The 12,792-nt window shown below is 31.2% G+C and overlaps 5 protein-coding genes across 5 annotated transcripts; all 5 read left to right on the top strand.

Moving 5' to 3' along the window:
* Positions 1-388: 388 nt before the first annotated feature.
* On the top strand, positions 389-825 carry PCC1 (chromatin DNA-binding EKC/KEOPS complex subunit PCC1; the record flags this gene model as incomplete). The annotated part of the gene is made up of 2 exons (XM_064861188.1): positions 389-411; positions 582-825. 2 exons carry the CDS (start codon positions 389-391, stop codon positions 823-825), a joined length of 267 nt encoding a protein of 88 aa, XP_064716865.1.
* Positions 826-1,217: 392 nt separating this feature from the next.
* On the top strand, positions 1,218-1,703 carry PWA37_004710 (uncharacterized protein; the record flags this gene model as incomplete). Its single annotated transcript, XM_064861187.1, has 1 exon — positions 1,218-1,703. One exon carries the CDS (start codon positions 1,218-1,220, stop codon positions 1,701-1,703), a length of 486 nt encoding a protein of 161 aa, XP_064716864.1.
* A 227-nt stretch (positions 1,704-1,930) lies between these two features.
* On the top strand, positions 1,931-6,343 carry ESL2 (Esl2p; the record flags this gene model as incomplete). The annotated part of the gene is made up of 1 exon (XM_064861186.1): positions 1,931-6,343. The coding sequence occupies one exon, from the start codon at positions 1,931-1,933 to the stop codon at positions 6,341-6,343; it is 4,413 nt and encodes a 1,470-aa protein (XP_064716863.1).
* Positions 6,344-7,898: 1,555 nt separating this feature from the next.
* Positions 7,899-9,545, top strand: PCK1 (phosphoenolpyruvate carboxykinase PCK1; the record flags this gene model as incomplete). The annotated part of the gene is made up of 1 exon (XM_064861185.1): positions 7,899-9,545. The coding sequence occupies one exon, from the start codon at positions 7,899-7,901 to the stop codon at positions 9,543-9,545; it is 1,647 nt and encodes a 548-aa protein (XP_064716862.1).
* An 809-nt stretch (positions 9,546-10,354) lies between these two features.
* BAS1 (Bas1p) lies at positions 10,355-12,775 on the top strand (the record flags this gene model as incomplete). Its single annotated transcript, XM_064861184.1, has 1 exon — positions 10,355-12,775. One exon carries the CDS (start codon positions 10,355-10,357, stop codon positions 12,773-12,775), a length of 2,421 nt encoding a protein of 806 aa, XP_064716861.1.
* Positions 12,776-12,792: the final 17 nt, after the last annotated feature.

Genomic DNA, 12,792 nt, shown 5'->3' with positions numbered 1-12,792 from the left:
TTATAATATGTAAAGAAAGATAAAAATAAACAAAAAAAAAAGGATAATTATTAAAACAGAGTCTTACCTCGTCCCTCAACAGTAGTATTAGTCTCCCACAATTACAAACAGAAGATAGAAAGAAATCCTGAAGTAGACAGACACCGTTATATAGTAATATCCTCTACGGTACACAATCAATACCTCTATCTCTTTCTGTAAATAAACATGCATTTATCATAATGCCACATTGCCTTAAGAAAAAAAAAAGAAAGAGAATGCATTAAAAAACAAACAAGGACACACACAAACTATATAAAAAAGACCTCGAAGATGAAAAAAAGAAGAGCTTTAGTTAAATACATACGCAATCACAAGCAAGCCACATATTGCTCCAGACCAACAAAGAATGCTCGCTCTAAACCATACATTGTATGTACAAACCTCATATTGCTTCTGTGTATAGTAATAACAACAAATAAACAATAGTGATAAGATTAGTCTATTTACTTACTAACAAAAACACACACAATAACATAAAAAACATATGCCATTTGCAAGCTCATTTTATTTTATTTGGCATGCCCTATTTATATGAATAGAGAAATCAAGATTCCACTTCAAAATGAACGTTTTGCTCATATTGCACAACAAGTGATGAACGTAGACCCAATACTAAAACCAGACAGCTTCCAAGTAGAGTACATTATAGATCCGAATGATAGTGGAACATTACTAGCAAAATTCAGTGCTGAAGACGACAGGTGTCTTCGAGTAGGTGTCAACAATAGCGTGGCTTCTATGCTAACAATCATTGAATCGATTGACGAATTGGATGCTTTATAGACTTCTCACAAAAAAGTTTCATTATAAGCCAGTTACCTGTAATGGTATTATCCATTTCCTTCTCACATTACTACATACACACCATATATATATATGTATAAATATATAGTAATAACAGTACCATGAATATGTATTTGTTATTGGTTGGTTAGTATTTTCAGTTTCCAACAAAATACAGTAGAAACGTCGGTATTACCCGCATATTAAAAAGGATATTACCCGGATATTAATAAAGTTGCCAAAATAGGAAAATGGTATGAAAAAAAGTAACATTTTGCCATTTGCTTCTTTCTTTCTTTCTTTTTTCTTTTTTTTTTTTTTTTCCCTGTTTTTAAAGGAGGGAGAAAATTGAGTGATTGACATATGCAAAAGAAACAAAAACTAAAAATGGAATGATTAAATCAAAGATAAAAAAACATACACATATACACAGAAACGGAGAAGAAGGAAGACAACTAGGTGAATCATTTGAAAGCAGGACAAAAGAAGGGACAACAACAACGATAACAACAGCATACATTTGCTTTTTTGCTATAAACCATTTTGCTTTGTGGAGTTCACTTACTTCTGTGTTCTTTGTATATATATTAGATCAATCTTTACAACACAACAACAGTAATAATAATAGTGAACAAGAAAGAACAACTTATCAAATATTTGGCTCATATAACAAAAGGCCGAATTATATCCAAGGAAACCAGACGTACACAAAGTGCATCTTTCTTTTCTTTTCTTTTTTTCCCTGTTTTTATTCTATTAACAGATTCCATCATTTCCTCATATTTATAGAATTGGACATAGGTGACTCAACAATTATACAAAAAGAAAGGGAGAAACAACTACTTAAACAATTAAATTTATTACTAGAGGATCATTAAAAATACTCCATAGTTATCCATTTTTTTTTGTTTTTTTACCTACTAGTTTATTTTACCTCGCTACAATCCTTATTTTACATTATTGATATTCACTTTTCTTTGTTCACACATTGACCATTTATCCATACCGTATCTTCTACCATTTTTGTACACATATAAATATAAAACCTATCTAATTTATACCTTTTTACACACATAATTTTCTTCTGTTCTCAACAATATTGATAATGCCTCAATTAGCAATCAGTCCCTATTTTAATATTACTAATAATCATAATTTAATTAATGGTATAATGAATACTACTTCTGAGTTTAATGTTCCTGATTCTTCTACAATAGGTAAAAATATAATTTCTACCGCTTCTAATTTAAATAATTCTAATATCAATAATAATAATAATAATAATAATAATAATCGTAATAACAATAGTAATAATAATACCACTACTAGACAGAAAAGACATGTCTCTACTTCTTATAATATCCAAGACTTTAATTTTCATAAAAAGCGAATAACTAATGATCATGATTTTGTTAATTACAACTATAATACATATATCAATAATCCTTATAAGATTAAGAATGGAAATAATACTTTACCTATAAATACTCCATTTTTTCAAAATGTTTCAAAATATCCTGAGTTAACAAATAATACCAACATCACCAATAAAAACGACCCTCATATTAGCAAAAATACAAGTACAAATTTCATTTCAAGTGAGCAGCCATCTTTACCTATTATGAACACTCCTATCAATGTCTTAAGAAAAGAAAGTATTAATAAAAATAGTGTAGAAACACCACAACCTTCGTTAGGATTCTCTGAACAAGGTCATTCACCGTATTATATCACAAATAATTCCTACACAAATTTAAAAAATTATAAGAATGGTAACATAGATAATACTACCACAACAAATCATAATAATTTAATTAACAGTGATACAAGGATTAGTGAAATGTTAAAGCAGCAAACTGCAAATACCCCATTAGAGCATCACAATTATTTGACAATTACTGAATTAACAAATTCTAACAAGCCTACATTTATTGATAATTCCAATGCCAGTCGAGTAATTAATAACGATACAAAACAAAATAACATAGTAAATGATAATGACAACAATAATAATAAGCCTATACCGCAAGAATATGCCCAACAAAATGTTAACAACAACAATAATATTTCAGGAGACTATAGTTATTCTTATGACTATAATAATAATAATCAAGACAATTCAAACATAAATCAGGATAATGATACATCTGAAAGATACAATAATGTACCTAGTCAAAATGGTAATCACAACAGTAATAACAACAATAACAATAACAATAGTAATAATGGTAATCCAAATAGCAATAACGACAATAATGATAATTCAAAAAACAAAAAGTCAAGCCAAGCCTTAGTTCAAAAGTTACAAGAAATCTATAAGGTTATTGTTAGACAGGAAATTGAATTACAAGAACGTTGTTCTCAGTTAACTACTTCACATACTACAGAGTTGAAAAATTTATGGACAATTTATAGAATTAACACGGATCTAATTAATAATTACACAACTTTTATCACTACTGCATTATTACCTTCACAGTCTCCGCAGGATACATTAATAGGTGAAGAAATTGTAGAAATTTATAGAATTGAAAGAAGATTATGGGTATACGGTACTATAACATTTTTAGATGTATTAAAAAATTTTTCAAATTTTATGGATCCTGAAGTATGTGCCCAATTTATCACACATGTATTTATTTCATTATCCGCTATATTGATTGATATACCACAGAAGCATGCTATCCAGTGGCTGCAACGATTAGGTGATCTTTCAAGAATGGCTATTGCTTTATACCCGTCAGGTTTTATTGATTGGAAACTAAGTGCTGAATATTGGTATATGGAGGCTATGAAATTTATTTATGGTCATGGAAAATTATATTATCATATGTCCACTGTCCAACAAAACACTTTAGAAGCATTTGTAAACCTAGGTAAAAGTGTATTTTGTCAAGATACTTTTACTCCATCACAGCAATATATGCAATTAGTTATTGATAATATTTATCAGCGTACATTTGTAGAGAGAAGTAGCACAGGAAGTTATAGAAATGCTGATTTAATCGATTATTTGAAACACAGCGAAGTGATGTTGCTACCAAGTTTCTTGGGAAGCAGTGATCTGCAGCAAGTTGTTTTAAATTATTTCCAAGATAGATTTGGTATTGATTTCAACGACAATAATATTTTCAATAATAAGAATATGTTTTGTCAGCCACCAGCTTCTCTAAGATTTTTCTTTCGTCATGCTCCTGCATTTGCTGAGTCCCATATTTTGCAGTTAATAGGGTTTGGCGATCCAAAGAATCCATTCGCATTATTGTTTGACTTACCAAAATATTTGAAAGAGAGAAAAGATAAAAAGGAAAAAAATAAATCCAAATCATCATCATCAAACGGTGAAGTTTCCAACGGAAGCACCACAACATTAGCTACTACCACTACTGATAATGATATCAATGAAGATATCTACAATTCTTCAGCAAATAATCTATCTGGCATTAGTTACTTAGAAAATGTGGAATCTTTAAAATATCCTATTGAAGATCCTGATATTTGTACATGGATCAAATCCTTAGATTACATCAATATGACTTCTTTAAGATGTTCTATGATTGTATTGAAGAAGTTTTTACATGCACCTTTTGTTATTACTTTGCCGCATCTTTTACCATGGACATATTTTATTATAGCATCAGGGTTAAAGATCAAATCCTTAAATGATGAAAAAAGCTACAAATTTTGGAAAATTTTAATGAAGAGGATATTTCCTTGGAATACAATAACAAGCTTCTTAAATGTTTTGTTAGCATATATTTTAGATAATTTTTATGAATCACATCTTATTGAAAAACTTTCAAATGCATACTCTCAACATTCTCTAGAAGAATTGTTAGAATATTTCAATGAAAATGAAGATTTACCAGAAATTTGGAAATGTTGGGGTACGTTGTGGTTTGATGTTATATGTGACAAACATGCTATCACTAGTGATACTTTAAGAGGATTTGGGATCAATGATCATATGTTTTTAGATTTTCCAATCGATGGTATTGGATTTGATTCCAGTGATGAGACAGGTGAAAAATTTTGGAGACGTGCAATTAGAATTATATTTTTGTTTAAAGGTATTGCAGAGAATTTTGATTTTGGATTGAAAGTCAATTACAATACCCCAGTATTCTGTAACAGAAATGATGTTAAGGATAGTCATATTTTAAGACAATTTTCTTTTAAATTGGAACCATACAATGAACCTACATCAACCAGATTTAATGAATTCATCCCTATGTGTGAAAAAGTGGATGATATTAATGCAGATGTTAATTCTATTCCTGAATTGAGTTTAATACCAGGAGAAAATATATTTGAATACGCCGGCTACCGTAAATTGTCACCAGATTTTAATTCCTATGATAAGAATGGTGAATTTATTGGTTCATCAATCTATACATCATGGATATCTGACCAGTTACAGACTTCAAATTCCAATAATATAAGAACAAACACAAATCTTAACCAAACAAAAGACAATGTTAGTATGACAGGAGATAATAATAGTAATAGTAATAGTGATAATGATATTAATTATGGTATCTACGACAAAAATACTAATTTCAATAGTTTAAATGATATAATGATTACAAAACACATAAATGAGATAAATGAAAATGATTTATTTAAATATTATATGGATTATAGGAGTAGTAATATTTTTATAAACAAAAGTACTGGAGAACAATTTAGAGCTAACAATATTTGGCGGACTCCGTATGATGAAATCAATAGGGACATTACATATTTTGTGTTTGATGCTACTTCATGGTTAAGACATTTTGCACACATCTACAAATTAGCCACAAATGAAATTTTAAAATTTGCAGTGTGCTTAACAACTTTTCAAGAATTAAGGTTTTTAAGAAAATCTAAGGATGAGAATGTGGTAGAAGCTGCATCAAGAGCTGTTATTACTATACGACAGTTATATGCAGAAGGTAAATTACTACCATTGAGATTTACAGGTAATGTTGCAACAGACATTGAAGAACACTTGGAGTTTGAGGAACAAATAACTTGGAGGTCACATGTGGACGAATTTGTAATTGAAGCTGTGGTAAAAGCACAGAATAAGTTCACATCAAATAGAAGTAATAATATGGGTTGTTACAGCGATCTTAATGGTGATGTGCTATTAAACTCACTAGGCAATTTTGACTCATTTGCTTGTAATAATAGTGTTATTATGCATAGTGGCACGCCTTCTTCAACAACAATGGGTTCGATTGTTAATGAAGACGATATTACAAATATGACACCAAGTAATGCTGGAAGTTTGGAAAACGATAATGGTGACAATACTATAACTAGCAATGGCAACAATGGTTCTACTGCTACGACTACCATTACTACTACTAATAATAATAGAATGAAAAGGTTTCAATACATAGTACTGGTCACAAACGATCAAAATATGAAAAGAAAGGCTCAAGATCAAAATATTAAGACGTTTAGTACTGATTTTATTTTTACTATCTGTAGTAAATTAGGGATGGATCTTGATATTTGCACCAATTAAAAAAACATTATCATGAAAAAAAACAAACAATTAGAACAGACAGCTATGAATTACGTAATATAAGAAATTATTTGCTTTTCATAAAGATTTTATTTTGGCTTTTAAATTTTAAAATAAAAAAAAAAAAAAACAAAAACAAAAACCATAACAATAACAAAATTACATTGTTTAATTGATAGATTTTCATGAATTTTCCACCATTACCGTAAATATAGAAATAAATAAGTAAATAAATAAACTAATACATCAATCAATTACGCACAACACAGCAATAAATATTCATTGTAATTTCAACTGAAGGATATAAGAAATATAACTTTTTTGTTTCTTCTCCACCGACTTGAATTAGGAAGTTTAATAGGTAACACTATTAGCTAAGGAATAGAACAGAAAAGATAAAACAAAAATAATACTGTAAGATTAATCTCAAAACGTTTAAACTCAGAGTAAAAAAAAAACAATAACAATAACAATAACAATGATGGTAATAATAAAGGCTACTAACCTGTGTTTCTTCCCCCTGTGTTGATTGTTTCTAAAAACAGATACCATAGGATTGATTGGCTTACGATATCTAATTGTATAATGCGTGCGTCTACTTATATTTGCATTGTAATATTTCTTTTTTTCTTGCTTTCTTTCTTTTTTTTTTTAGCAGATAAATTCTTGACCCTAACATATCACGTGATCACATTGACTCAAAATTTTCTTCGGAGTTTCGTCTCGGATAAATGGAATTTATGATGGAAACAATCTGGTTTTTATTTATTTATTTATTTATTTTGGCCCTTCGAGATTGCCACTGCTATTATTACAGTTGTTTGCATTATTATTAGTATCAGTATTATAATTGATAGTAGTTGTGGTAGAATTAGAATTGGAAGTGGCATTATTATTGAAAATGCCATTGCCATTATTACTTTTATTTCTATTATTCTAGTGTGGAGAGCCATAGAAGTAAATAAATAAATAAATAAAAGAATAGAATCAAAGACAAAAGAACAAAAAAAAAGACAAAGAGAAGGACAAAGAGAAAGGGTTTTTATGCAGATGCAGCTGAAATAAGTGCTACAATAGGCTGCTTGCTATTGTGTCTCTTAAACATTATCAACAATATACTATCCTCTTTTCTAATACCTTTGGGTAAACACCCCTTAAAGCAATATGTCCAAATAGAAGAGGAAAAAAAACATATATAAAGACATGAAGGATATGTTCGAAATGGAATCTCTTTGAAGATCTGACATACTTTACCTTTCTCTCTAGGTTCCTGGTCTTGTATGTTTGTTGCTGTCAAATATAATTGATCGCAAGTATACCAAAAACATAGAAAAAAAACGAACAACGACAAATAACACAATTATATCCATTGTTTAATTAATAATAACTTACAAGTTGTTCTCTCCATAGAAAAAAAAAGTTTTCTTCCATTTTGCTCTATATATTGTTTTAATATCTCTCTTTTTTTTATTGGTTTCATTTTTGTTATATTCATACACTTACACATATTCATTAATAATACTGTCAGTAATTAACACCAAACTTAAGAAAAGAAATGCCATCCAAAGTTGTTAATTCCATTAATCCCTCTCCTTTAACTGTTGAACAAAGAATCAGAGAAGAACTAAAATTAGATAAAGGTGTTATCACTATTAGACGTAACGCTCCAGCTGCAATCCTTTATGAAGATGCCCTAAAAGAACGTAATACTGTTATTGATGCTTCTGGTGCTTTGATTGCTTACTCTGGTGAAAAGACTGGGAGATCTCCAAAAGATAAGAGAATTGTTGAAGAAGAAACCTCTAAAGATAATGTTTGGTGGGGACCAGTCAATAAACCATGTTCTGAAAGAACGTGGGAGATTAACAGAGAAAGAGCTGCTGACTACTTAAGAACTAGAGACCATCTTTACATCGTTGATGCATTTGCTGGTTGGGATCCTAAATACAGGATCAAAGTCCGTGTTGTATGTGCCAGAGCCTATCATGCTTTGTTTATGACAAACATGTTGATCAGACCAACAGAAGAAGAATTGAAGAATTTTGGTGAACCAGATTTCACTGTCTGGAATGCTGGTCAGTTCCCTGCTAACACACATACTCAGGATATGACTTCAAAGACTACTATTGAAATTAATTTTAAAGCTATGGAAATGGTTATCCTAGGTACTGAATATGCTGGCGAAATGAAGAAAGGTATTTTCACTGTTATGTTTTATTTGATGCCTGTCCACCACAATGTTTTAACTTTACACAGCTCTGCTAACCAAGGTATTGACAATGGTGACGTAACATTATTTTTTGGCTTAAGCGGTACTGGTAAGACTACCTTGTCTGCTGATCCAAACAGACTATTGATTGGTGATGATGAACATTGTTGGTCTGATGATGGTGTATTCAACATTGAAGGTGGTTGTTACGCTAAATGTATCGATTTATCCATGGAAAAGGAACCAGAAATCTTTAACGCTATCAGGTTTGGTTCTGTCTTGGAAAATGTTGTCTATGACCCGGAGACTCGTGTTGTTAATTACTCTGACTCTTCTATTACTGAAAACACAAGATGTGCCTATCCGATTGAGTACATTCCAAGTGCTAAGATCCCATGCTTAGCTAATGCACATCCAAAAAACATTATTTTATTGACTTGTGATGCGTCTGGTGTTTTGCCTCCAGTTTCTAAGTTATCCCCAGAACAAGTTATGTATCATTTCATTTCTGGTTACACCTCTAAGATGGCTGGTACTGAGCAAGGCGTCACTGAACCGGAACCAACTTTCTCCTCCTGTTTTGGCCAGCCATTTTTGGCATTACACCCAATCAGATATGCCAAGATGCTTGCTTCTAAGATGTCTGAACACAAAGCTGATGCATGGTTAATCAATACTGGTTGGACTGGTGCTTCTTATGTGTCTGGTGGTAAACGTTGTCCATTAAAATACACTAGAGCTATTCTTGATGCTATCCATGATGGCACTTTAGCTAAAGAATCCTACGAATTTTTACCAGTTTTCAACTTACAAGTCCCAACTCACGTTAACAACATTCCGTCTGAGTTATTGAATCCGGCTAGAAACTGGTCACAAGGTGAAGCCAAATATGTTGCTGCTGTCAGCAAATTAGCTGGTTTATTCATTGAAAACTTCAAGACTTATCAAGATAAGGCTACTAGCGATGTTTTAGCTGCTGGTCCACAATTATGAATAAAATCTTCACTCTTGTAATTTATTCTCGACTATTTATATTCCAATAAATAAAAACAAAAAAAGAGAAATAGAAATGCTTGCTTATATTCTTCTTTTTTTCTTTTATCTTAGTTATGTACCTATGTAATACTAGATAATATACGTGTATACAAAGTATTTAATATTCAATACCATATCAAAAGATTACAACAATAATATTAGTGAAAGCAAAACTGGTTACTTGAAATGTCGATCTCGAGGTGACAGTCATTTTTTGACTGTGACACATTTTTAGTTTTCCATCTATATTAGGGTAGTAGAATTAATTCAAACATATGCTATTAACCGGAATTATTTCCGCAAGATATGCCTTTTCGCGGAATTGTTTTTCGTTTTTCCATCTTTTTTTTTTTCTTCCTTACAAAAAAGTTTTCAAATTTGCGATGAGCTTCAAATTAAGTATTTAGAAGTAAACAAAATTATTGAACTGGAGGTTTTAGGACTTCATGCATTTAATAATTGTACTCACATAGAGTCAAATAAAGTAGTATTGTTAACAACCACATAACTCTGAATTATCATCTTTTTATTCTGTAAATCACATTTTTTAATTTTTAATTTTAGCATATTTCATATATTTTTGTTCTCCTCATTAGTATCATTCTTTTTTTTTTTTTTTTTTTTAAGTTCGACCATCTGTTAAATTACTCATCCACTAACCCATACTACTAATCTTCGAAAATTGCATTATAGTTAGCCAAAATAATATTCTACTTTAAAGAAAATATATTATCGGTGTTACAGTTATCACAAAGGACTACTTTAGTATGTCTCAGCAAAACAAATCTACTTCCAGAATAAATACTAGTACTGATGATAATCATAATGACAGCAGTAGCAATAATATAAGAAAAAATGATACATTTGATTTATTGGATGTAACTGCTTCTTTAGGGTATCAGACTCACCGCAGAAGCAGCCGAAAGGCGTGGTCCAAAGAAGATGATCAAGAATTGATAGCCTTAATTAATGATGCTTTGAAACAAGTTGGTTATAAAAACGGTATTTTGGACATCAAGTCTATACAAGAATCATCAAAAATTGTTAAATTGTTACAATGGGATGTAATATGTTCCAAGTTTAGTAATAAATCGAGAAATCCTAAGGATCTGAAGAAACGTTGGACTGGTTCGTTAAATCCAAACGTGAAAAAGGGAAGATGGACAAAAGAGGAAGATGAGTTGTTGTTGAAATCATACGAAAAACATGGTGCACATTGGATGGCTGTTGCCATGGAAATCGAAGGTAGAACTGAGGATCAATGTGCTAAAAGATATGTCGAAGTCCTAGATCCATCTAGTAAAGAAAGATTAAGAGAATGGACTCAAGAAGAGGATTTATTATTGATTAGTAAAGTGAAGCAATATGGAACTAGATGGAGATGTATCTGTAAAGAAATGGATTCTAGGCCAAGTTTAACATGTCGAAACAGATGGAGAAAGATCATTACGACAGTAATTAGAGGACAAGCTCCTGATGTTATCGTTAATGCTGTTTATGAGAATAAAGATTTAGATTTAAAAAAACTAATACGTGAAAGCAACAATAACAGTAATGATAGAACACCCATATACGATGAAAATAATTTACAGAAAATAAAGATTGAATCCAATACAAGTAACAGAAAGAAACAAACAACAGACGTAAGACAAATGTATGATTATACTGCTGGTCTTTCATCTACTACTACAAGTTTGAAAAATACAGTATTGTCCAAAATTCCGTATACAACAACGTCACCATCCACTACTACCCCACCACTATCACGACTGACCAATTCGTTACCTCCCTTATCACCACATTCAAGAGTTTTGCAAAATAACGCTAGATCTGTAACCGATCTAAGAAACCTTGCATTAAATGGCATTACCTCCGCACCGCCACTAAATACTTCAGAAGTGGAATTGAATACAGGTATACATTCCCAACTGTCTAATAACTCCGCATCACATAATAAATTAGCATATAATAACAACAGTAATAACCACACAGGGGCTGAATACTTGTCTACGAACAGAACCTCAGATATAATATCAAATGTTGCTTCTACTAGTACCTCCATTAAAGATAATAAAAAGTCAACAAAACCACTCTCATATGTGTCACAAACAGAATGGAAATTTGTCTTAAAGGATGGGAAAGGGCTATCTATTTCAAATGGTACTATAGCCACATCAGAGTTGGTTGAAGATTTAATACAGAAAGCCAAAAAATACTCTCTTAAAATTTCGCTACATCAACATATCCATCACCATTATGACACAAGCTCCTCCTATTCTAAACAAAATGACATTCCATTGCATCCAGATCGATTACTAGCGCATAATCAGAAAAATCAAGACGTGTCTGCATCTTATACATCACCTTCTGCATCTTCCACGAATCTATCTCAAGTACCAAATTCTGTTTTTCAAGATTTAATCCAAAGACCAAATTCTAATTTTGCAATTGATACCACTTCTCCTCAAGTTAGTTTACTATCAAACACATATAATAATAAAGATAATTCAGTACAAATAGATTATAAAGAAAATCTAACTGGAATACCGAATGCTGGTCCACTTTCACCACAGTTGGATAAAAATCTTACTTCTTCTTCATTTATTGGAAATAACGTTGTCAATGACATGCCTTATCAATTGACCAATCCTGTGCATGATAACCTAAATACAAATATTACATCAACAATCATTACTAATGATAATGTTGACATGAATAATGGTAGTAATACCAACCTTACCAGCAATAAAACCTTTTCCACAGAGAATGATAACGACACAATATATTTCAGTTCTGGATATGAAGTTACTCCAACATCTGTACAAACGCAACAGTTTCCCACATCAAGTTCAGATGCCTCCTCATTTAGTCTGACAGTTGGTGGCAATGTAGTTGTCAGTGAAAATATAACAAATCGTAGTTCACATTTCAATTATTTACCCCCCACTATACGTCCTCGGTTAGAATCCTCAGATTCACAGAATCGATCTAGCCGTAATGCAAGTTTGAGCACATTATTAAATCCAAGCCCTAGGTCTATTAATGGCGGGTCTCATAAGTCTTCATCATCACCAGGATCAACAAGTTCATCGTCACAACAAAAACGCAAAAATAAGCGATCTAGGAGAAAGAGTGGCAAGTCATGGTTCATCTCACATATTGGTAAATCCAAATACTGTGAGGAATAGTAATAAAAGAAAACGTG

The sequence above is a fragment of the Arxiozyma heterogenica genome, assembly GCF_036370985.1.
Source record: "Arxiozyma heterogenica strain weizmannii chromosome Unknown scaffold_7, whole genome shotgun sequence".
In the NCBI taxonomy this organism is placed as follows: domain Eukaryota; kingdom Fungi; phylum Ascomycota; class Saccharomycetes; order Saccharomycetales; family Saccharomycetaceae; genus Arxiozyma; species Arxiozyma heterogenica.
The sequence above is the reverse complement of the archived record's forward strand: the minus strand, read 5'-3'. Positions and strand labels throughout refer to the sequence as shown.